This window comes from Alligator mississippiensis, chromosome 5 (assembly GCF_030867095.1).
Source record: "Alligator mississippiensis isolate rAllMis1 chromosome 5, rAllMis1, whole genome shotgun sequence".
In the NCBI taxonomy this organism is placed as follows: domain Eukaryota; kingdom Metazoa; phylum Chordata; order Crocodylia; family Alligatoridae; genus Alligator; species Alligator mississippiensis.
This window is the reverse complement of record NC_081828.1, coordinates 84,485,142-84,511,660: the sequence shown is the minus strand read 5'-3', so window position 1 is coordinate 84,511,660 and position 26,519 is coordinate 84,485,142. Positions and strand designations below refer to the sequence as shown.

The following is a 26,519-nucleotide window of genomic DNA, read 5'->3' as shown; positions in this document are numbered from 1 at the left end:
AGCAAATAAGTTTAACTGTGCATTTCCATGCTTTCAAATGTGTGTTTCTTTTAAAGTTCAATCCAAGACCTAAATTTCCTGCTTCAATCCTAACTCTGAGCATCCTGCTTTCCCCCCCATGCCCAAAATCAATTGAAGGTTTTCTAGAACTCTGAAACCTTAAATTATTGATATGTACTCACAATTTGACTTGAGCTTGAGCTATTAAGGTAAGCTCCTTAGGTTCTTAAAATTATTTAAAATATTTATGCTTCCTTTCATTCCCCGGGAAACCTTTTTAAGGAAAGGCAGAAGGAGGTCTAAGAGATTTCTTTAACCTCTGAGATATGCTGAATATTTCCAAGGAACCAGTTGAAAGAACAAAGGTTTTTGATTGTTCACAGCTCTCTACGTGGAATGAAGGAACCACAAAATGAGGAGGAAATGAAATGGCTCTTCAAATCTTCTAAATCCTGTTTCCCCATCATTAGAAGGGGGGGGAAGAAGAGGAGGACCCCCTCCATTTCCATTCTACCTTTCCTCCCCAAGCCCAAGTTCATCTTCTCTACAAGTCTTTGTACAAGTGACTATATATGTGATCTTTGATTGTGGAAGTAATCAAATTAAAAAAAGAAAATCACAAAAACATAGTGGCAAACATGAATGATTCTCCATGGCTTCAGTATAAATGATTAAGACTCCTAAATAATTTCATCCCAAAGAATGCTCTGACAGACAAATCTAATTGCCAATGCCAGTGCAAAGTATGGAAACCTGAAAATAATAAATATTTTGCCACAGAAATGTAGTTTGCACAAGAAAAAAAAAATAGAAGGTGGTATTTGACTTGTTAGGAAACATCTTTAAGTATGTGTTGCTCAAATTCTCAGACAGTATTATCTATATTTTCTTCTTTAAACAATTCAGGAACTTGTCTACATGGACAACTTGCTGTGAAGTAAGTCGGGGTATGAATTTACAGTGTGGATTACCTATTACTAAGTATTTACTGGGTGCTAAAGAGTCTCCACACAAGAAGTTAACCGATTAGCTAAACTATGCTGTAAAATCACACTCCAATTTACTTCACAGTACTTTCTTCATGTAGACAAGTCAGTCTTCAAGCATGTGGTCACACCAACAAAAAAAGTGAAGGGAAGAGACTGAAATCTTATTTTACATTAAATGTATAGACTCTGACTTAACTATGAAGTTATTACAGAAACACACTGGTCTACTATTAGTATTTGAACTCACTAATATGTTAAATAGAAACAAAGATGTTGTTTTAGTAGGTATAAACTATTACAATCCCTTTTTTAACATTAGGGGAAAAAAACCACTCAAGTTTCTCTCCAACAGTGTACATTTATATAAACTGTATGGTATTAACCTCATAGGTAATCTAAACTATTTTAAGTTTTCCATCCTCCACTTTTCACAAATTTACTTTGGATAATAGCAGAAAAGCAATTTATTTCTTACCAGAAGACTCCTTTCCAATCTGTTGCTCATGCAACATGCCAACAGTCATCAGAAAAACTATTACCAGAAATACTGGAATTCGCCAAGAACCAGCCACCGAAGCTAAAAAAAACATAAAAGATTTTTTAGCAAAGTTTTCCAGAATATAAATGAACTTGACACATTTGACAAAATTATTAACAGAAAATGGGCCACACGGAGGGCAATGGCTATTACTTGAATATATCTATATACAAGTATCAGCGTCTAATAGAAATGTGCAAATTGTATCTATTTCCCCCTATTCCTACAAAAGCTTAATCATATTAAGTCTCTCAACACTCACTCTAATTGTTTTTCACACGTTTTTCCTCAATAATTTGATTTAACTTCTATGCAGGAATCAAGAACCTACAGCCCGCGGGGCAGATCTGGCCCATGAAGAGACTGGATCTGATTTCTGGCAGTTTAGGGAATAGGCTGCAGCCAGGACAGCAGAGCTGTTTCCAGCATCCTACCACCTGCCTCATTCGGTCTACTCCAGGGGTAAGCACAGGTGCCATAGCATGGCACACGAAGACATTTTACTTGGCACGCAACCTCAGGGCAGACAACAGGGAAGGGGCTGTGGCTGCGCTGCCACAGCAAGGATTGGGCTTCTCGTAACTCCCCTGCTGTCCACTCCTGACACACCAACATCTTAAAAGTCGAGGTTGTGGGTGTTTTTGGCACTTTGCAAAAAAATGTTGCCAGCCCCTGGTCTATTCCTTCCACAGCAGATCACTGGAGGTTATGGAGATCTGCAGCCAGCAGTGCTGGCTGGGTCACAAGCAGTGGTCACAAAAATTTGCTAACCCCTGCTGTTGAAAAATATATACATGGTCAGCAGATTTAAAACCCATGGTTTATAAAAGAAAAAAATACCATGAAACAGTCTCACAGGGCTCCTTGGCCAAACTTCTAAAGAAAATAAAGTAAAAATAAATAAAATAAAAATAAAAGCAGTAAAATGTAGTAACAAGCTCAGTTCAAGGTAAGAGCTTATCATCATCATTATTTTGCAATGACAAGGAAGCCAGCTATGCTATAAGAAATGAGAAACATAGCATTTCTGTCTTTCTTTGTAAGCTTACATTTTACTATTATTTTAAAATATGATAATTTGTGAAGAGGCTGGTAGGGAATACTTCCTCACTTCCTTGAGGGAATGCATCCTCTATAAATTCAGAATGGCTCTAGAAAGATTTTTTTTTTTCATTTTGGTTCTAATTGGATGTCTTTTAAACCTTTAATCTTTAATACTGAACTTCTTTTTGGGAATTTAAGAAAAGAAGAATTACAAGTGAAGGACCATATTCTCTCCCATATCCAGTCTCTACAAGAAAAGAAAAAGGAACCAATCAGGGAACCAGTAAGTCCTTCATTTTTGAGGACAAGCCAACACCAAGCCCTAGGAAATAGAGTAGCTTTTCACTTGTTCATACTTATATCAGTGGAAGACAGACAGAGCTTCACCACACCACTTCCCTCTCCATGAAGCTGGCACTATGGGTGTATAGAAGCCATGTCTTATCAGCTTTACAGCAGCAAGGAGTTCTCTGGCAGCCATTTCCAGCCACAATTCTGATCCCTAGAGCCACAGTGCAGTACAAAAGGGTGGGATCTTAATTAGGAATCCATCCCCCTCCCCCCCACCAAATTCTTTTTTCAAGTTCTTCTTTTCTGACTATTGCAGATTTCTCTCTTCAAAAGTAAGCATAATTATATGTCACCCACCTAAGTGGAAGAGCAATATTATCCAGACAGGAACAGAGATTGCCCTCAGGTAACGTTCAGTACTTGCATTCCACTTGAATGAAACGGTCAACAGATAACCAGCTACCAAGGTCCATATCTTTAAGATAAAAAGATACATATATATGGGCTTAGATATCTACTACACATAAATGAATATATACAGGCACAATTTTCAGGTCTCTTTTATAATGTGTTTTACATCTTAACTTCGTCAATGATAGTCATTAACTTTGCTTTTAAAAGACATGATTAAATACATTACAATGTTTTAACATCTTAAATTTCTTTTCTTACATACCAACAAATATAAAATTGCCCAATATAGATATAGCTATTTCAAGCCTTAGGTACAAAGTCTGATGCATTTAAAATGTTTTATACTCTGAAGTAGTTCTCTAGCATTCAAAGAATTATTCCCCTTTCATTCTTTATATCCTCTGTCCCTTTACCCCCCCCCAAAAAAAAAATCACAAGTGGCTAACATTATTTGATACTCGTGTATAGGTAGACAAGAAGCAGCCTAATTTACTTCTGCTTCATACACAGCAATTTATTTTCCCAAAAGACAGTGGTCTAAATCAATGGGAAATGATTAGTTACTGGATGAATTCCTGAACTGAAAGTCGAACATAGGCCTTTGGTAGAAAATTTCTCGTGTGTTAAAATGGCAATGCTTACACTTGGGCAACCAAGACACAAGTTACTCTTCAACTTGTCACACAAGGTTTTTTGAAGACTATTTTGAAGTGTTTTTACTGTCTTTAACCTACCAACACAACAGCTGAAACTATATAGGTTTTTTTTTCTTTTGCCCTGAAGCAAAACTGTCACAATTCACCTAGGGAGGTGCATCAGTTGTTGCCATTTGCTTTACAGACTGCTCATGTAACTTTTGAGGCAGTCATGACAGTGTTACTGCATTAAAATGGAACACACACACTAAAAAGAAAACAAAGAAACAAAAAGATCAAGAAGAACCACACAATACGAATAGTGTGAACGGGCTCAGATGCCTCAAACAGCAGCAACCTGGAACGGGTCATGAAGGGTAGAGACGTGATGGTCCGGGGGGGGGGGGGGGGGGGGGGGTGGTAGAACCAGAAAAATTCCTGAAAAAAAGTTTTCTTCCATTTTTTTCTAAGGACTTTATTTCATAGGGTTTTTTGATTTTTTTTCCAAAAATTTTCAATTTTTCCAATTTTTCAGGAAAAAAAAATTTCTTTTAGAACAATGAATAAAATATTTAAGACAAGGTGTTCATATATTGTTACCCTTTACTCCCCAAAAATGTTTTCTAATAACTATGTAAAAGGAAGACTTTTACGTAAGACTATCTACAGTATCAGATCATTACAATTCCTGTACACAGAGGACAAACAGTACAGTACAACTCTCAAATGCAAGAGCAAGATGCGTTTCTGCCCCCAGAGGGCGCTGCCCTTTTCACAAGAGAAGGAAGAAGGATTCAGTGCCTTCTTTGCTTGTGGACTTCCTCTATTAACTTTTAATCTAGAGGTTGGAGGATCTGCTCCTGTCCTCCTGACTAGGCCTCAAAGGACTGGGAGTTGACAGTGGCAGCAGCATCTATTCCTTCCTGTAGAGATTAGAAACAAAGAACGTATTGCCCTGCTTGCTCAAAATCCCCAGGAGAGGAGACAGAGCAAGTCTAAAGGTTTTGGAGTTAGAAGGAACCTGCCTTCTGTGGATCTCAAGGTCACAGGACCAGGAGGAAGAAGTACAGAAGCAGCAAAAAAGGGCTGAAAGGTACTTCTTTACTGAAAGGTAAGAGTTTAAATTTCTCCGAGTTCAGTATATTAAACTATATCTTAGCTGCATTCGTGTATTTTCATAACCTATGTAATTCAGAATTGGATTCCTACTAACCTGATGTTTTGTGACAAATCACCCAACCTTAGCAGTGAGGTGAGGCCTGAAGGGCAGGGAAGTTGTTTACAGTTAACTCTGAGGAGGCCTCTCCTCCATCCATTACTAAATTTGTACATGCTGTAGCTTACTGTTTATATATGCAAGCTAGCCACAAAGTTACGTTTTTCTTTTTTATCCCTCAGCAAAATGGTGCCATCAACTTCTAGCCTATGGAAGCATTTCCACGCTGCACGTTATTCTGAGGGAAAAAATGTGATTTGCAAATACTGTCAAATGAAACATGTATTTCCAAACGCTACTAGGATGACCACATTTTTGTATGCAAGAAGTGTCCTGCAGACATTAAAAAACCTTCCATGGGTGTAAGTGAGGAGGAGATAGAAAATGATGTTGAAAGTGCAAGTAGCTCTTTCCAACATTCTCGATCCACAAGTCCTCTGACTGCTGCTGGTTCTTCTTCTATAACATCAGCATCACAAGGGGTTGCCCAATCAACATCCTCAAGTAACCAAATATGCAATCAGCTATATACAAAAGACTCTCATTAGATTCATTTGTATACAAGATGACACCTTAAGTTCAAGAAAACATTGACCAAGCTCTTACAAGAGCAATATGTTCTTCTGGGACGCCATTGTCAAAAACTGAAAATGCATACTGGCAGGAAGCTTTTACGACCATCATACCATTTCCCCAGCAGACATTCTTTGACCAAACCTCTTTTAGAGTCAGAATATGAAAGTGTAATGCAACCTGTGCAAGGAAAAAAAAAATCAATCAACGAAGCCTGTGTCTTGCAGTACTTACAGATGGATGGACAAAATGAGCAGGGAGAAGGAATCAAACTTTGGGATAACGACGCTCCAACCAGTTTTTTTGTTTTTCGTTTTTTTACAGAAGCATTGAAACAGGTGAGAACAGGCATCACTGCATCTGAATCAGACAGTGCACTTTTGTCAGACATTCCTTACCAAATGGCACAAATAAAATCTACTGTTTTTGAGAATCTAAGTGCATCTCCGCTTACAAGTACAGAAGAAAGAAAAGTGAAAGACTTTATTAACAGGAGTGCTCCCTTTCAGAAAGGGAAAGTGATGCTCCTGGAAATAAAGGACTAGTAAGTCCCAAGTTCATGAGAAGCCCAATGCTGGATATATAACCCTCTTCTAGGGTCAGGGGAAAGAGGAAGAATTAATTCCTAAAGCTGCAGACATACATAATGCTGGATCCGTTCCTTTTAGGCATTGCAGTGTCAGCAACTTGTATGGTGGTACCCTGACTGGAGGTGCCCAGGTGTCTGTGGGGGGTGCTGCCTAAACCACTACTTCTGGGTTCCTAGGAGCTGGGTTCTCTGGGGCTGTCAGAGTTTTTGTGGCTTTTCTAAGATGACTTCCTCCCAAGCCACTCAATTTACTTCAATTCCTGGCAGTATACCAGGCTGATTTGGGGGTGAAATGATAGAGTCAGTTAGGGAGGAGCAAGGGTGGGGCACCCAGACCTTTGCTTTTTCACTTCCCAGGGGGCTGCTCAAGGTCTCTGGCTCAAACTACTGCCTTAAGAAGAATTTCTCTAGGGGTGGCAAGGTGGGAGAGGACCCTAGACCCTGTTTCTGGGTTCCCAGGTATCAGGATATTCTGGGAGCTATACAAAGTCTCCATCACTTAAAACAGCATTTCCCCCCAAAGCCATCAATTCCATTCTATTTGTAGCAACTGATCTGGCTTTGAAGCATTCCAGGGGTGGAGGGGGAACCCTGCTTCTGGGTTTCTGGGGTGCTGCATGCTCTGGGGGGCTGCCCAAGGTCTCCACATCAACTGCCAGGAATGGAATGACATCAACTAGTGACTTGAGGAAATATGCTGTTTAAAAGCTGCAGACCTTGGACAGCCCCCAGGAATGCAGAACCAGGGGTGCCCCCTCTACCCACCCCTCAGCCCAAATCAATTTAGAAGGCCCTGAAGCTTGATCAACTGCCAACAATGGAATAAAACTGGCACGTGACTCGGGATAAAATTCTTTTTAAAAGCTATAGAGACATTGGAAAGCCCTCTAGAGCACTCAGCAGCCTGAGAACCTAAAAAGGATTACCCTTCTACACACCTAACCACCCTCCCCCAACCCAAGTCAGCCTGGGACAGCACAGAATTGGGCAAGTACGGACACATATAGGTTGGGAAAGAAGAGTTCAAGTTGCGTACTAAAGTAGCTAGCTGCTGTGCAAGGGTTGAGAGATGGGGGTGACGAGTAATACAGTGTGGGATGCCTGATGGACTGACGAGACACTAGTCGTGAAAATCTTGCTGTCTGCATATAACATTGAACCGGGTCACTGAGGACTGTTTCCAAGTACCACCCAATTATCCAAGTATACTTTTGTAATGTTCCAGGATGTTTAAATCATTCTAAACCAACATGCATCTCCAGACACTTGCAGTTTAAATACCATTTAAAATGGTTTAAGTGTTACAGATTCATAGATGCTAGGGTCAGAAGGGACCTCAAAGGATCATCAAATCCAACCCCCTGCCAGTGGCAGGAAAAAGGGCTGGGGTCATGTGACGTCCATACCCCAAGGGTCACAAGTGACAAGAGACCACACAAGAGACTTGGCCATGGGGAGTACCACAGACACTGGCAAAGCCCTTCAACAAGTGGACAGAGCTAGCTTATTTTTGCCCTTGTGAGTTGGGTAAACTAATACTGACATAGTGCAGGACTTTTTTCAAATCTTCCATTTAAATATGCCCACTGCAGCTCTGCTTCTCAGATAAACGGGAACAGAAAATGATAATTATCAAGCTTTGAAGCTCTAATGCTATCTAAAACATGGACGAGGTGGAAAATGGAAAACGTGAGAAGGGAGGAAAGATTAAAAGCAGTCAGATGAGAAAAAGAAGAAATCTGAAAAGAGGGAAGAAGCCATCAGATAGGAAGAAAGACAACTAAAATAATTTTAAATTTATATTCTGACAATAAAAGCAATTGATTCCTTATTTGTAATCTTTGTCCCTTTCCAGGTACTCAATTCCATGCATTAACACAATAATTCAATGCCTATATTTATTATGTTGTAAATATTAACTCCAAATGTGTTGACATTAAGTTTTTAAAAACAAAAATTTAAGATGTGGGCTGACGGTGTCCCTTTAATACAGGCTGAGCTGCTATGCATTGTAACAGTGTGAATAAGTGTAATGGCCTGTGATGTAAGGAAGATCAGTGGAACTACTTGTGGAATTAAAGGACTTTTTGCAATGAGAAAATATAATTCTAGCTTCCCACCTATCAGTTACTTAACTAAGAGCAGGGAAGGGGAGCAGTAGATAGAACAGGGAACAGGATTGAAATGGCATTTATTAGTTACTTAAATAATAGATGCCACATACTCCAGTGCCTGGTCAATTTTGCTCCTCAACAATTAAACAAGGTAACAGATCTAATTTATAGTATTTATATATTATTTAAGTAACCCTGTTAATATGACTAGAGTTTCATAAGTCAGGCCTAACTTCCAACTAAAATTTCCATCAATATTCTACAAGCTCTAGATTGTTACCATGGCATAAATTTGTATTTAATGTGAAACATACTTCACTATTAAGTAGTATTTACTAGAGGTGCACCAATACATCAGTCCAATATTGGATGGGTACCGATATAAAGAAAGTTACCTATATTGGCCCAATGGGGCCGATAATTTGGCCGATAAATGCCTGTGCTGCGTGCAGCTGCAGTGCAGCAGGGAGCAGAGCCAGCAGCATGGAGAGCTGCCTCCAGCTGGTAAGTTGGAAGGGGAGGGGGGAGGAAAGGGGCATCAGGGAGCAGATCAACGCCCCCTGCGGTGAGGGAAGGGGCAGGGGCAGGTGCTGCCTGGCCAGGGGGTGGGGGCACACAGGACGGAAACATGGCTTGTGGGGTGGGGACAGCTCCCGCTGCTGCTTGCATCCCGGGAGGGCAAGGGGGGCACGTGCCCCCAGATCTGCGCAGCATGGGGTGGGCTGCAGCTGCAGGGTGAAGCCAGAGCCGGCACTGTGCGGGGCTCTTCTCGTCAGGGGCTGGGCTCAGAGCCGGCTCCAGTGGCACTGGGAAGAGGCTGCAGCCACCTGAAATTTCACAGCAGCTCCACTCGCAGCCCCCACGCTGCTGCCTGGCACAGCCCTGGCTTTTCCTGGTGCTTGGGTAGAGGCTGGGCATTCAGAGAAGAATAGGATGCAGTTCAACAAGGACAAGTGCAAGGTGCTGCACCTAGGGAGAGGGAATCACCAGCACACCTATAGGCTGGGGGACGATCTTCACAGCAGCAGAGGCAGAAAGAGATCCGAGTAGTTGTTGACTCCAAGATGAATACGAGTCAATGTGATGAAGTAATTAGCAGAGCTAATTGCACTTTGTCATGCATTAGTAGACGCATCACGAACAAGTCCAGGGAAGTGATGCTTCCCCTCTATGCAGCACTAGTCAGGCTGCAGCTGGAATACTGCATTCAATTCTGGGTGATGCAATTCAAGAGGGATGTGGATAACCTTGAGAGGATCCAAAAGAGGGCCACTCATATGATTAGAGGCCTTCAGGGAAGGCCCTATGAGGAAAGGTTAAGGGACTTGGACCTTTTCAGCCTCAGCAAGAGAAGGCTGAGGAGGGGAATCTTGTGGCAGTATACAAATTCACCGGGGGGGGGGGGGGGGGGGGGGGGGTGCAGCAGCAGGGAATAGGAGATGCTCTGTTTACTAGGGCACCCCTTGGAATAACCAGGAACAACGGCCAAAGCTGACAGACAGTAGGTTTAGGTTGGATATCAGAAAGAACTTCTTCATGGTTAGGGTTGCCAGAATCTGGAATACTCTTCCAAGGGAGGTGGTGCTCTCCCCTACCTTGGGGGTGTCACAACCCAGTGATTTTGGTGCCTCGGCACAGTGGAATTTTCCTGCCACATGAGAGCCTCTTGCAAAGTAAAGGCTTTCTGTTGCAGCAGAAAACCCCCGGTGCAAGAGAGTTCCCGCCATTCGAATGCAAATTTGTGTCCCACTATTGGCTAGTTCTAAATTATGCACATGTGGCAGCTAGTAATTGGCTTGCTAGCTGTTTAAAAATTAGCATGACTTCCAGCCAAGTCGGAGAACTTTGAGCACGCTGCAGAGTGCCTCTGAAGAGATCTGACTTGTGGCTGAGCTGATCGACAGACTGATCACCTATCGATTCTTCTCCCCGTCGCCAAGCGCAATCCCAGACGTATCCTTTTCCCTGCCGGCAAGATTTGTAGACGGACGTGCTGGCCTGAACCCTGCCAGCTGGAACAACTAACGTAGTTGTTCAGATGACTGGACCGTTTTCGTCGCAACCGCAAGCGACGTAAGTAAAGTTTTACAACCATAAAGCTTTCTCGGCCTCTCTATTCACCAGCCTGCCCCAACGAACGAGTAATTATTGAATCACCTTGAGTCGGCTTTGGCCGTCCGAGACAGGGGGGTCTTCAAAAAGAGATTGGACAAGCACCTGGCTGGGGTCACAGGACCCCAACACTTTTTCCTGCCAGAGGCAGGGAGTCAGACTTGATGATCCACTGAGGTCCCTTCTAACCCTAACATCTATGGATCTATGAAACTGCATGATGCTTTCCAGAAAGCGAAAGACAATGGTCCTGTTCTTTAAAGATTACAAAACACATCAAACAAACTTAGAAGACTATTGTTTTTCACTGTATATAGGCCAGTCTTCTTTCCATTTCTTGCTGCATACAGTAGTTCCCTCACTCATGTACTGCAGTAACCTAAGTCTTTTTATTCAATAGGCTCATCATTCTTTCCTATCACATTGATCATATTTATCCATGTTTGTGATGCCCCTTCACTGGCTCTCTCTTTTCACAAAAAATTCAAAGCTGGTAAGATTCGTTTACTTTTGGCTGTTCCCTGCATTTAGGTTAGGAAGGCAGTGGGATATCCAAAACAGACAAGAAATGCAAAGAAGACAGGTTAGAGATACATCTTATGGTCTAATTAAATCAGAGATACTTAAGCTTTTGTGAGCCTGAGCTCACTTCATCAAACGGATGACATCAAACAGAAAAAGATCTCTAACACAGCCAACTATCTCTCTCTGTTCTTGGATGACACCATGCTGAGCCAATGAAATGGACTGCAATCAGTCTATACAAGAACCTTGCTCAGGCATGCTCTTTCTAACCAGATTCAAGGGAATGAAGATCATACTGAAGGGACTCCAGGCGACTAATCCACTCCTTTCTACCAGACAACCTATTCTGAAAAGCTGTGTTTCTCTCTCTGAGAAACTTTATATATAGCAAACAGGAACATATGCAAACCAAAAATGCAGATGAGGAAGGCATCAAGGAGACGGATAAATTCCAGAGCATCCTGCTGAAAAGTCTTAAGAGGCTATACAAGATAAAGGAACTCACCAAAAAACAAACATAATGGAAAAACCAAGACAGAAGTATAGGAACACGTGAAAAGCAGTAAAGAAAGATGGTTCAGTAACATAAATTGACAGAGTGACCACCATCACTACCCCTGGGACTTTGTCTGTACAGCAGTGCTTCTCAAAGTGGTGGTCCGCGGACTGGTGCCAGTCCGCGAGCCACCAGTCACTGGTCCACAGCAAGTTGCCAGGAAAGAAAGAAATATATTTTCAGAAGCATAACACTGATATGTCATAGCACCACAGTTCATATGATCCAATACTCCAGGTGATGTCACGTCGTGCGATGTGAGGAAAGAGAAAAACAGCCAGTCCCGCATTTGTGTAGCGCTGTTACACGCGGTTGCTGCCACCAGCTGAACTGGGCACCGGTCCCTGGCCCACTGGAAAAAAAATTGCCGGACAACCACATCAGATAGTTTGAGAAGCACAGCTGTACAGGACAGGCAGTGGATTTGTTCATACTAATTTCAGTTGCTATACATGTAAATGACCAGTTTGCACACAACTCAATTTTAATACCCAATAAAACTAGCAAATACCATGCATATTCCATATTCTTCTTTGGAACTCTGCAAATTCACTGAACATTAACCTTGATGTTGTGCACCTGTATTAAGCATTATTTTGGCAGTCCTCCAGGTGCCATCTCATATTGTTCTGTATGCCACCAAAACCTAAACAGTCTTTTATCTGATGCCTTTTACAGCTTGAGTCACAATGACCAAGTATCAACACTGTTTAAATGCTGGCTCACAGCCTGGATCAGTCTTTTGCAGCTGCAGGCTCCTGCAGTCAGCAATCAGTATTATTGTCATAACTCAACAATGCTTTGAGTACCCATCTAGAGCCACACCTTGGATCTACTTACCCTCTGAAAAGAGGAAAGGGTCCAGGGAGATCAAGGTTAAATAGCACAAGAGTGGTTTCCAAGGCAAGCAATAAACACCACTCAATCAATGGTGAGACCTCCTCTAAGAAAGCAAGGGGAAAAAGCAGACTTTGGCAACGGTCACACTGCCTGTCACATCAGGAGACGCTGGACAGAATTTTGTCGTAAGACACTACTGAAGAATCACAGTTTGTAGAGAAAATCTGTGTAGCCAATGATGGCACGGACTCTGGTGCTAAAATAAACTCAGACCATGGAAATTTGAAAACCAGAAGCAATTCACTATACAAGGAAACACAACCCTCCAGCCCTACAATCAAATGGTCTCTCATCCTCTCACTGAAGACTTCAGCTGATGATAATTTATCTTCTGATGTTATTTGTCCTTATTCTAAATAATTGATACTACACATGCTTTAATATGCAACTGGTATCTTTTCCTGGGTACACACAGAATATCTTCATGAAGTGGCATGAGCTAACCACCACTCCTGCTGTGCTCAAAATGGCAACCACCCTGGAAGGAATGTGTTCAGAAGCAGCCTTGCTGTCCAAATCTGATGGTACTCTGTTCCCAGATGGCCCAACAAGACCTCAACCAGTTACAGACCTACTCCTTTTTCTCCTCTCTCTTGATTCCTTTCCTTTGCCTCCTACTGCCTTGCATGCTCAAATACCAAGCACACCAGGGGTTTGGCTCAAAACAATACTACTGAAGTCGCCATAAATCTAAATGCTCATTTTATCCCAATCAGCCAGTCAATCCCCTTTAGGTTCTCCTCTATACTTTCTGCTGTAGAAAACTCCTTTCCTCCCTCCCATCATGCCAGACTCAAAATGAAAACTTGGCAATAGAAAAGCATTTAAAAGCAACACAAAGTAGGAAGTAAGAATTCTACAAAATGCATTTTGAAGCATTTTATCATATCACAGCATAGTATACAGTACTTTATAGGCATTTTTCCAAATATTTTATCAGTTCAAAAGTATTTAAGGCTCCTACCTCCATATAAAACGTATCAGTGTGGCATGTAATAAAGGATAGAGATAACAAGACCTCAATAGCACTATCAAATGTTTTGCATAATCATTGCAAAAAGGCACTTATTTCTCTGAAAGTTCAGTGCTTTGTCCACAGAGGATATAAAAAGTACTAAATACTCTTTGAATGATAAAGATGTAATAGACAGATTTGTCTTGTCGCTTATTCCAGAATACATAGTCATTTTTGCCATTATTCAAAACAGACAGAATAATTCCAATTATATCAAATTGATATTATCAAAGAACCTCCTACTGGGCTTCCCTTGGCTTTCCTAAATCAGTAATTTGTCTGCATTTGGTAATGCAGGCGAGTTACATTTCCTTTACTATTATGACTGCCTGCAAAGCTGCAAACACAATTACTAATCTGCTCACTATCGCTCCTTTCCCCTTATAGCCCAAAAGGCATGCCTGCTCCTCCACCAGAAGATTAAATGCAAAGACACAAACCGAATTAGTCATCAAGCCCTCTTACCACTGACAGCTCTGTCCTACAACCCAGCACAGTGGAATACAAACCAAGAAGCCATTATAGCCAGCAACGAACTACAGATGTGGTAAGTGTACAAAGAAGGTTCACTGCCCAAGGATTCCAAAGGTCTCCTGAGAGGCTGTGAGGATGGTATCTCAAAGCTGAGAAAAAAGTAATTCTGTAGTGTTGTGGAATCTGATTAAACAGCAATTACTTGTTACTTTTCCACCTTACAGGATCTGTACCTGAGCAGACTAGACTTTCTTTAGGATTGTAAAGTTGTGCAATGTTCAGCGATACATTCATCACAGCAGGCCCATGCCAGATTGCCTTCATGTAAGCCAACAGGTCACAGTTGGTAAGCTTCCAAATAATGGTAGCTACATCCTTCTGAGTGGTTAGGGAAACTTGTAGAAACTCTGGTATAAACTCAACAAAGATTCCAGATAACTGCCCTCCTGCCCCTCCCCCCTTTCCCCGCATATTCTGCAGTATGAGTATGTCCCACCAGTCAACGTTTGCTTCATAAACCTAAAAATGGCACTGCACTAGATGAAGCTGTTGCAAAAAAGTTCTCCAAAAGAGACAGCTAGTCCACATCCACCTCCCACCCACTGTCCTTCCACTCCAGCTGTAGACAGTCTACCTGCTGCCAGAACTCACTGAAAAAGTTTGAGTAATGAGCAAGGATCCTGGTTTTCCATTTAAAAATTGTAAATTCTCTGATTTTTTTGAAAGCATGAATAACAATCTAAAGCACGATTTTTTTTTAAAGCACAAATAATCTATAAGTCTATGAATTCTCTGATTAAAAGTCCAAAATCCATTAGTAAAATGAAAAGCCACTATATATAGGTATCGATTGAACACAATGTTTTATTGATATATTTACAGTTTTAAAGCAATTTGGAGGCCTGCCAGTGCCTCAACCACTATAATAAAATAAATTCTAAATACAGGGAGTCCTCGACTTATGACTTTGAATTACAACAAATGGCACTTAATACATTTATTAATTGACACACTGTTTCAACCTTCCAACATGGGTTTCAACTTTACCACCCTGCCAGATACAGCTGTGTCCAGCTGGTAAGTCTGGTGTGGTGGAAGGGGAAGGAGAAGGTAAGGGATGTGGGGAGGCAGATCAAGGCCCTCCATGGTGAGGGAGGGGCTGGGACAAGTTGCTCGTCTGGCAGCTCCCGCCACTTGTCTGGGAGGGAATAAGGGGGAGGGGTTATAATTAAATATAACATTATTTGAACCGTCTTAAAAAATATATGCAGGTACTTTTTATGGTGGGGGGGGGGAGAGGTATTTGTGAAGGTGTGTGGGGTGTGGATGTGGGGTTTGTGGTGCACATCCCCCACCACCAGTGGCTCAGGAGCAGCAGGCCTTCAGGGTGCTCAAGACCACGGCAGCCAAAGCCCCCAGTGTACCTCTGGCTGAGTCCCAGGGCCAACACATGCTGGCACACAGCAAGTCTAGCCCATTGGCATGCACCTTTGCACGAGACTGGCCTGGCTCTGTGCCAGCACATGCCGATTGCAGCGCTGCAGGCAGGAGCTGCACGCCATCGGGCTAGGCAGGCTCTGTGCCTACATAGGGGGATCAGCATGAGGTAAAAGCGGCGCCCCCTCCCTGTGGCCAGCACCCCATGCTGCAGCCACTCGCAGCCCATGCAGGGCCGTCCTGCCTCTGCCCTGCAGCAGTGGAGAGCAGGCACAGGCAACCCCGCGTGGGCTGAGGAGCTGCACCACAGAGCGCTGGTCACAGGGAGGGGGAGCAGCTGCTTCCCCCCCCCCCCCCCCCCGAACTGAGCATCAGTTCGTTCCCCACCACTGCTGCTACCCTGGGCCCTATGCTGACTCCAGGCTCGCCCATCATGGTTGAGCAGCAGCAGCAGAAGCTGGGCAGAAGGTGCTGCTCAGTGCGGAGGAAAGCGCCGCCAGGCAGTGTTTGCTGCAGCTGCCTGCCACTCACACCACGCTAGGCTACAGTGCAGCTGCTTCACTGCCGCCTCTGTGCTGCCCAGCAGCTGCTCCACATGGCCACTGCAGGGGGCTGCTTTTCCCCCATGCTAAGCACCAGCTCATTCCCCACGGGCAAGCATGGGGTCAGAGCTGCACGGGGCTGGGGCGGTGGCACTGGCAGTGAGCAGGTGCACAGGAGCCAGTGGCAGCCAAGCAGGAGTACAGGGTCCGCGCCAGTGCCCCAGAGCCAGCAGGGTGGCAGGAGCGCGGGGTCCTGGCTAGTAGGAGCTCTATGAAGCCAGGCCGGCTCCCTCCTCTCTCTGCTGGTGCAGCCCAGCTCAGCTCCACAGACCTCTGCCAACCTGCGCCCCGCACTCCTACTGCCCCACCGCCACTGGCCCTGGGACATTGGTGCAGGCCCCACGCACTCGCTCACCTGCACTTCACCCCCCCCTCCTCCCCCCCGGCCACTTTCCTGCCCACCTGCTGGCCACTCTGCACTACACGGCTCCCATACTCACATCCGTACCCACACACATCCCTACAAACCCCCAAATGCAATCACTTCTGCATATACACCACAAACACACACAAATCAGGACAAAAATGTATTTTTTAATTAAATTACAATATATTATTATGGGTGTTTAATTTTTAGTATGCAATCTGTTTTCCCCCCTCCACCCCGATGGCAAACCTCTTCCCCAAAGGAGTCCTTTCAGGGGCAAGGGGAGGGACTTCCAGTGGCAAAGGTCAGAGGTTAAGGGTGGGACTTCTGGCCCCAAGATGGCAACCGGGGGGCAGGGCACTTGTCAAGGGATGGGGCTACCCATGCAGCCCTTGACAGCTTGCCAAAACTCGGTAAGCGGTCCTCCACCCAAAATAATTACCCACCCCTGGATCAAATGGGACTGCAGGGATAGCATGTATGAGGTGAAACAACCAGAAAACTGAAAGCTCCAGCTTTTCATGCTGGGTTTTGCCCTCCCTGGAATTAAAAGGAGAAAGCATGCTTTTTGTCCCTGGGAAACAAAGCGTTTATTGAGGATGAGAGCAAAACTCACGTATCTTAGTAAACATTTGTTTTACTACTACTATTTTTTTTTTTGGATAGAGGTGAAGAAGGCAAAAACTCAATTAGAATTTCATTTAGTTGTCTGAATATCTCTGGAATATTTGAAAGGCTTGGTGCATCTCCTTCAAGTTTTTTGATAGCCACTGAAACTGGCAGTAGCAAACTGAATGCTCCTTGAACTTGAACTCAGAACACATCACTGTCGAGAATTTGCATCCAAATGTTCACAGGAATAACCTGGGATACTGTATCATCTATTGAAGCATGCTGCAAACAGTTCTTTGTGCACAGAAAACTATGTAAAACACTTTGTAGCCAAGCCCTATCTAGTCTCTCCTGGCAATAAAATTTTCCTTCCCCCGATTCTCTCTCTGTAATTTCTTCAAAGTCCGATTAGCAATATGATTGTTGAATACGTTCACAATCACTGTGCAGCTTGCCAATATTGTCTTCAAATCCATGAGCAAGACAGACAAATACTATTAAATGAGGATACTTTGCCTTTAATATTTGCCATGCACTTTCATGTTACTTGCATCATCAGTTACAAGGGCTTGTACCTTTGAGGGACCTGCACTTTTAATCTCTTCACTCAGTCATTTGGCTATGTATTCACCTGTATGATGAGAAGATTTGGTAGCAATTGCTTCCAGAAATATTGTTTCAGGTGTTGCTAACATAATGTTCAATAAAGGATTTCCTTGTTTATCAGTCCATCCATCTGACATCAGAATCAGTGATTCTGCTTGACCAATCCTTTGAATAACCACTGTTTGAACTCTGTCATACTCTATCCAAAAGAGAATATGATAAGCAATAATGTGACGTTAACTTATATGATGGGCGAATTAGTTTGTAATGTTCCTTCCAGTACTGATTTTCAGTTATGGAAAGAGGTGCACCACTTGCAAATACAGCATGAGTTAACATCTCATCTGCTTTTTCTTGATTTTTTTTGACATCTCGTCCATAAAGCTTGACTGTCTTCAACAGCTACAGAGGATAGCATATCTGGCAACAGTGATCTTGGAAGCGAGGATCCTATTTTTTTCTTCCCCCAGACCTGGCAGCTCAACATTTTCATTTTCCATTTTTGCAGATCTACTATTTCACTTGAGCTACCAAGTTCCTGCAACAAAAGGCGGGGGGGGGGGGGGGGGGGTATTTTAGCCTATCTGGCTTCATCCATCAGAAGGAGAAGAAACAGCAGGGAGCTTGCATCTCCCCACTGCTGCTCAACTTGCTGCTCAGTTGCCCTGAGACTGCAGAGCCAAAACGAAGTATAGTCTGACCTCTGCTATCAGCCAGAGGACTAAGCTCGCTCTGCTGGGTTGAAATAGTTAACTATTTATCTATCTATTATGTAATTTTTCTTAAAATTATTGTTAAGCCTAAGCCACTTTGGGTGCTTAGTGCAAGCAGAAAAGCAGGATACAAATATTTCAAATAAATAAATAGTCTAGAGTTGCATTAACAACTTTTAAAATTATGTTTTAAAACAATATAGATGCTAGTCTATACTGTATGTTGTTTAACATGTTCATTTGTTTACTTACATAGGATGCCTGAAGTAGACTTTCTCAGATGATATTGTTCCACCACTTGGTTGTATTAGCTTTCTATATATGGCTTGTACTATTTCAGGACAGTTTCCACATGTTATTAAATGCGTTTTCATTCTTGTTGCGCTGTTAGTATACTCCTGCCTGCAATACTTACATCTACCAACTTTCTTCCTTCATTCAGTGGCTTGAACTTCACTATAATGATGCCACACACTAGTTTTTTTCTGATTAGGCATTATTATGACTACTTCAAATCAAAAGCAGGCACTAAAAAAAACTAACAGATCTTATGCAAACAATTCCAACTTCCCCAACTCAAGAAAAGAAATGAGACACTGCTCTGTGTGTTTGATGAACTGAAAGTGAAACAAAAATGAAAAACAATTTTAGCTTTCGTTTTGCTTTCACTTGTAGTCTGAAATGAAATAAAAATTTTAGCTTCAGTTTTGATCTGACCTGCACAGCCAATTAGGTGAATTCATAACTTGATTTTTGGTTTGGATTATTATGCAAGTGTATTTACCCTCCTGTTTACAAATCAATAAAACATATATGTACTCTCCCATACACTTTCTAGAGATAATCACCTGAAAAACCATGAATTACAACTTTGAAACTGCCACACTTGCCTACTATTGTATTGGTATCCATTCACTGTTACTAATGAATTTTATGAAACAATGAATTTTTAGAAATGGAAAATTTCCCACGGAAAAATAAAACACTGGAAAATTTTCCACCCCACATTTCTGGCAACAAGAGAAAAGGATACCTGGCACTGCTGGTTCTGAGTGCATGGATGATACTTCCAACATGGGAACCTTCAATTCAAAGATTACTCCATGCCACCAGAGTAATAAACAACACTTCCATAGGCAATGACTCTACCATAGAGCACAGTGACTAGCCCCAAAGGCAGCTCTGCTGATCAATAGTACAGATTTCATAGATATAAACCTGATGCTCAGTCCCGAGGCCCTCAGTTTTGATGAATGTTGTATTGATTCTTAAGAATCTACTGGATGCATCACCACCTGTCGGAGCAGTGTTGGTCAAATCCTTATGATTGCTGTCTCACAAGGCCTCCTTTCCCTAGCAGGGTGCAGTTTTCAGCCTTACACATGACCATGCAGGCCTACTGACTCTGGTCCTGTCCCTAATGTGATCCAAGATGTTGCTGGGCTGCTTTACCTCAATTGGGCCCTCTACTGCAGCCAACTTCTGCTGACTGCAGCCGTCATGGCAGCATGTACACTGGCTAAACCGTACCCTTTTCAGCAGTGATGTCCTTCCCCTCTAGAGGGCCCTTGGCCTATTTGAGGCCCTGGCCCCACCTCCAGGCCAGCCAAAGTGCCAGATCACTCCATCGAGCCCTCGTCTGTCCCTCACAGTGGGCTCAAGAGCCCTTCATTCTTTTGGCCCTGCCCCCCTTACATCGACCAGTCCAGGAATCAGAAAGTTAGCCTAGCTAACAGACTAGCCAAGTCTGGGTAGTAACCTTTTATGATAATTTTAACACCTTTCAATCCCATAAGGTAACAGCTATAGGGCAATGTTATGAGCGGCCCTGAGGCCAACAGATTAACATAAGACTAGGTATAAAAAGCATGTGCATCAGGTAACCAGCAGGAAGGAGGGAACAGAATGGTCATTTCTGTTCCACACCCGAACCCCAGACTCCCGGTGTGAGGAGGATCAGATCCTGATCAAGGAATTTTCCCCGGTAATCCCTCTAACAGTGTCAAACAGGGACACCTGACTTCGCTGGAATCACTTGGAGCATACCTGGCATTGAGGGACTATTGATAAGTTGCCAACCCATGTCTGTCTATCTGTTGTTTTGAACAGCCCAGTGTGGCTAATGCCCTCACAGTGCCCAGTTGGCCTGCGACAAATTGATCTATCTATCTATCTGTTGTTATTATTTACTATTAGCTCTTTATACTGCATTATCTGCTTATCGCATTTATCTTTCTGTTAACTGTGTGTGTGTGTGTGTGTGTGTGTGTGTGTGTGTGTGTGTGTGTAAGCTATAATAAATTTGCCTTTATTTCACTCCCAACTTTGCCTCCTCGATCTGAAACTAAATCAAACAGCCCAGTTAGCCTGTGATAAAATTGATACACTCACAGTGCCCAGGCTGGCCTGTGACAGCACCCCATTAGTCCTGCACCACACCCTCCCAGGACAATGCTTAACATTATATAATGTTCTGGCCAATAAGCTACTAAAGGAAAACATTATCCTCAATAAAAACTGCAGCAACCACCATAATACTACCAGCAAACAAGCAGCTCCCTGGTGGAGAATCACTGTTTTAAGTGCATTGCCGTGATATACCTTGAGATCCTTTTAAGCGTGTGGTGGGGTGTGACACAACCTTACTACTGTTATATGTATGAATGCAATGCACAAGATAAAGCAGAAATTTCAAAGAGGAATCCACAATATCAAAAACATCAAAAACAGGATCCGTTTTGGTCCAAATTCTTTGCAATAGAAGAACTGCTCTAGTATTTTATTTTATTTTTTTGTAGTCAAAAAACAGAAGATGACTAAGAGCTAGGATTTTCTGAAGGGTTGAGAATCACTGACCGAAACACTAAAAGACACTTCTACACCAAGAGAGAAGTAGGTGAAATAAGAGGGGGTTGCAACTGTCACTCCCCTTTATATGCTCCAAAGGAAGATTGCAAAAAGGCATTTACAATCCGTAATGGATCCTACGGGCAAAAGACAGTGAACTCCCATCCAAAAGGCATGTGCCAACATAAGCAGATCCCACATTCAGAGACTCATGGAACTTGAAAAATGAAAAAAATACTTAATAAATGAACATGAACTTAAGCATTTCTAAATTGCTTCTATTAATATACACTGAGGTGGCCAAACTTCTTGCTCTAGGTGCTGCATGCCAAAATCTAGAAGATGCATAGTGTGTCAAGCTTTTATTAGCATACCCATCCTCTGAGACACCACCACTATAGACCCTTTACTACAATTACCCCATATAGAAATAAATTTAAAAAAAAAATAGAACTCTCTACACAATTCGCTACAGTATTCATTTGGGGCCTACAACATGAACATTTACACATGAATTCTCAAATCTAGTGCCAATACTCCATTTTTACAAAAGGATAAACTGTAACACTTGCTGCTAGATGCTTCAGGAATTCCCCATCCTGATCAGGAGTCATTTGAAGTCAGCCTCACACATTATCAGGGTGATAAAGAGAAGGCCTGTGAAACGTTGGCCCATACGGACTGCATGCTGGTTTGCTTTTGTGAAACCTGAGGGAGCAGAGCCTGAGTGACAGCAGCTTGAGGCTGGATTCTTCACAGCACAATAGCCTTCAGAGGCAGAAAACTATGCTGCATTTTCTCCTCCAGCTGAGCCTAACTGGAATTTAAGGAATCCTGTCATCTCACATCTTATTCTTGATAATCTCCCAGAAGCAAATGCCATCCAGTTTACAACTCCAGCATGGAACAAAACTCTGAAGTGGAAATCCAAGCATACTTTCCCTAGCTGCCTCTCCCATTTTAAGTCACAGACTTTCCCCATAAAAATCTAAAAACTCACTCCAGTCATAGAATTCAGAATGCCCCATTCATCAAGAGGCCTATGGAAAAAGTATTATGTTTTCATTAATAGTAGATGATATAAATAGTTTCCAAGTAGATGGGGATGCCTGTCATCACTGTTGAACCTGTGCAGGAAAGTTAGAACTGGCTTTGAAATATTAAAAATATGCATGTATTAAAGGTCTGTATGTTTTTGAGCATCTTTTCCCCTGATAGCATTCTTCTCCCTCCACCCCCTCTGAATCTCTTTTGGTTAAGTCTTAGGATTTTTTGACTTGGATATATATCCTAGGCTTTTTTTTTAACTTGGACAATATATAGTTAAGTTTTATAAACAAGCTCCATCTAGCATCCAGGAACCTGGAAAAATAAGACATTAGTTCCATGGCTAATGCCATTTTACTTCAGTAAGTGGATACATAAAAATGTAGATCTGTACCCTCATCATTTTCAGATAGCTGTCTATTTTAATGACAAAAAAGTTTTCACTATTGTTTTTACTGTCATGATTCAGAGCCTCTATGCCTCTGTTACATGGGCGCTCGCTCTCTCTCTCTTTTTTTCTTACACTTCACCAGAAATTTTTATTCACCCCAATCAAGACAACAACGCTATTCAGATCTAACTGACCCAGCAAAATCTTTATTAACAGAAGTAGCATATAAAAAGTTAAAGAAACTGGCTCTACTTTCAAAGCTCAGATTGAATTATCAGGATTAGCTGGTTTTGTTGCTTTCAGAGTAGAGCTTCAGATTTACAACAAATAGCACAATAGGCCTTTATGCTGATTTGGGGTACAACGACAATGCCAACTTAGCAACAAAGTTTGAGTACAACACAGTTTATGGACAAATTGCAAAGGAAAATATCTATGTTAGAAATACGGATAAATAAGAAGATTATAAACAATAATAAAAGTAGTAAGATTTTTTAAGGCATCTGTATTTTAGAAAAATCAAAACATCAGAAAAGATATTTAATCACTTGCAACTCCAAAAAAGTTTAGTCAGTTTCCTCAACCAGATTCTCCTCAGCCTTCAGAGTAAACCTGACATTGTTTACGCACAATGACATCAGACAAAAAGGCATACCATCCATTCATATCTCATCCTTTTTCCCAAAAAGGAGAAAAGCAAAGCTCTGCAGAGCAGTAATCAGAAAGCAGTTGGTAAGGAATCAGCAGCTCAGGTGTGGGACTGCTTTGAGGGGTGTATTTGGTAGCCATGTTAGTCTGAGACAAAAAGAAATGCACAATTCTAGAACTCTTGGTTCAGAGATGATCCCTTTTATTAGGCCAACTAAAACATTGCAAAAACATTATCTTTTTCTGCAAGCTTTTGGGCACGTGTATTTCCTCAGGCTCAGGGAAGATTAAAGATGATAAAAATTCCCCATAGATAGAAAATAAACTTAATTTTTGCAGAGGAAGTTGAAGATGGAAGTCTGTCCCTCTGGATCCATGAGAGTGTCTTTGTGAGTTGCTCTTTGATGTGCAAATAAGGTAGGAATCCTTCCCTGGTGGTGTCAGATGGCAGTAAAGTGTTTCTTGTTGTTCAGCAATGAAGTTTAAATCTAAAAATCGGCTAAAATTTGGCATCTTCCATGTTTCAGGGATGTATTTGGTAGCTGTGTTGGTTTGAGACACTGCCTTGAGACTTTTCTCTGTGCTAGTGACAGTCAGTTATGACTGACTGGTGCTAGAGTGTTTGCCTAGTGCCTGGCATGAGTATATGGGGGTTTTGTTTATTTTTTCCTTTCTTCCCTTGTGGCATGTGTTTATTGCCCCCCTCCCCCCACCGCTTTTTTTCCCCTTTTCTTTTCTTCCCCCCACCCCTCTGGAGTGACTGAGTGACAGGGCTTGCTCTGGGTGGGACTGGTTTACCTAACTGATGGGTGATGCTAGCAGTCAGCCTTTTTAAAAGGCAACTCCCAGCAAACTGAGAGCAGCAAACAGAAATGAGTTCACCCAAGGCAGAAGCCAGGGAGCAGGAAACTCAGTACACACCTGTGAGTGTGCGAGGGCCCTGGTGCAGGTATTTGGTATGCCAGATCTTGTAGCATGTCTCCCCCTCCTCTTTTTTTCTCTCCTTACAGCACAGGTGTTCTCCAGGGAGAAAAAGAGGTACGAATGGAATCTGGGTCAAAGATTGTGACTTGCTCAGGATGTGTCATATTCCTGTTCCTCCCAGAAGGTCAAAAGCACTTCATCTGCACCAAGTACAATATGATGTCTGTCCTGGAGGAGAAGACTCAAAGGTTGGAAGCATGGGTATTCATGCTGCACTGCATCAAGGAATAGGAAAATTACTTTGACAAGAGTTATAAGAAGCAGGTACTGAAGAGGCCAAAAGGCAATGAGCAGCAGCAGCAGCATGTGACTACTCTTAAGGAGAGTCCCCAAAACTGAAGAACAGCAAACTGAAGTCAGAAACCACTTTCAAGCACTGTGCAGTGGAACTGTTGAGGAAAAGGCAGAGGAGAGGACATCTGCAGGCACGAGGCAGAGGAACTGGCAGCCTAGAGAGCAGGAAGTGCAAGACCCCAAGGACAGGGGCTCCAGGACCACTACACCAAGAAGGAAGAGAAGAGTGGTGGTGGTTGGTGACTCCTTTCTGAAAGGGACAAAGGCACCAACCTGTTACTCATCTGAGTGGGCACAGAAGTATGCTGCCTGCCTGGAGCCTAAATTCAGGATGTCACAGAGTCTGCCAAAAGTCATCCATCCTTCAGACCACTACACCTCTTCCTACTTGTCCAAGTAGGTACCAGCAATACTGCCAGGAATGACACTGAGCAGATAAGAGATGATTTATGAGGCTCTTGGCAGGAGGACTAGGAGCCTGGAGCACAAGTGGTGTTCATATTGATTCTTCCCACAGAAGGCAAGGGTTCAAACACAAACCACTGTATCCTGGCAGTGAATGCATGGTTGGTTGAGACAGTGAAGGCTTTGGCTTCTTCAACAAGGGACAGCTGTTCTTAGGAGGATGACTGCTATCAAGAGATGGGATTCATTTGATAAGGACAGGGAAGAGCATTTTAGAGTGTTGTCTGACCAACCTAGTAAGGAGGACTTTAAATTAGGTTCCACAGGTGATGGTGATCAAAACCTTCCAACAAAAGGGCATGCAGTTCAGAGGAGAGAGGACTTGAAAGAGCAATTCAACTCTGGGAAAGGGCCAAAGAGCTACAGGACTGCAACAAGTGGTGCAAAAGGGAAGCAAAGAGGTCAAAACATAAAATACATCTGATGCATATATACAAATGAGAGACGTTTGGGAAATAAACAAGACGAGTTGGAAGCTGTAGCCTTGTAAAAAGAACTATAATCTGATTGGCATCACCAAGAACTGGTCAAACAGATCTTATGATTGGAATGTCAACATCAAGAATTACACTCTGTTCTGGAAGAACTGGGTTGGGAGAAAAAGAGATGGTGTTGCCTTGCATGTCAAAAACACACACACTTGATCCCTGGTTCAGGAGGAAGAAGACAGCAAAGCAAAAAGCATTTGGGTGAAGATGAAGGTGAACGATGTGTCACAAATATGGTGGGGATTTATTATAGGCTACCAAATCAGGAAGTGGAGGTGGATTTGTCACTCTTCAAGCAGGTAACAAATCTGTCCAAAAGCTCTGGGATGGTACTGATAGGAGACTTTGTTTGGCTGTATTTCCCTTTTAGCAGATGTCTGGAAAATCAAAGTGTCTAGCTGATTCCAAACTTATGTAGAGGACAACGTTCTGTTCCAGAACACTGAGGATACAACTAGGGTATTGTCCATCTTTGATCTTGTCCTGACCAACAGGGAAGAACTGGTGGTGCGCGCAGCTGCGGGAGCCGCCTTCCCCCCCTCCCCACAGCTCCATTCCCCACCCCAGCTCAGCAGCACCAGCCCCACTCCCTCACCACAGGGGCCTTGATCTGCCTTCCCCATGCCCCTTCCCTTCCCTCCCCCCCTCACCATCCACCACAATAGACTTACCAGCTACACCAGAAATTGGATTGGTATCGGCCCATATGCCTGCTTAAAGATCGGCTCTCGGTATTGGCCCCCAAAATCTCTATCAGTGCATCCTTAGTTCTAAGTTCCCTCAAAAAGCAGATGCACAAAGGAATAGCCTACTTCAGAAGTTCTTACTATGGGCTGGTATTATAAAATGCATTTTAATAAGTAATAATACCTTCCATTTCTGAAATGCTTCTCACCCTAGCATTCTACAAAACATTTAGCTTCATGTGTAGGAGCCAAATTACATACATGCTTAAATATTCACCAGACTAACATAGACAAAGAATGCTTTAAAAACAACTAAGTGTTGTGCCTAGCTCCAAGTACCTGTGACA

The 26,519-nt window shown here is 42.7% G+C and overlaps 1 protein-coding gene across 3 annotated transcripts in view; it reads right to left on the bottom strand.

The window, feature by feature from the left end:
• Positions 1-26,519, bottom strand: part of TMEM245 (transmembrane protein 245) — a 138,056-nt gene that overhangs the window by 108,812 nt on the left and 2,725 nt on the right. For all 3 annotated transcript variants that reach the window (XM_059728580.1, XM_019479161.2, XM_014611418.3), the window contains exons 2-3: positions 3,220-3,337; positions 1,465-1,566 (exon numbers count right to left, since the gene is read on the bottom strand). In XM_059728580.1, the coding sequence (XP_059584563.1) occupies positions 1,465-1,566; positions 3,220-3,337 (220 nt within the window). The remainder of the gene's footprint in view (positions 1-1,464; positions 1,567-3,219; positions 3,338-26,519) is intronic.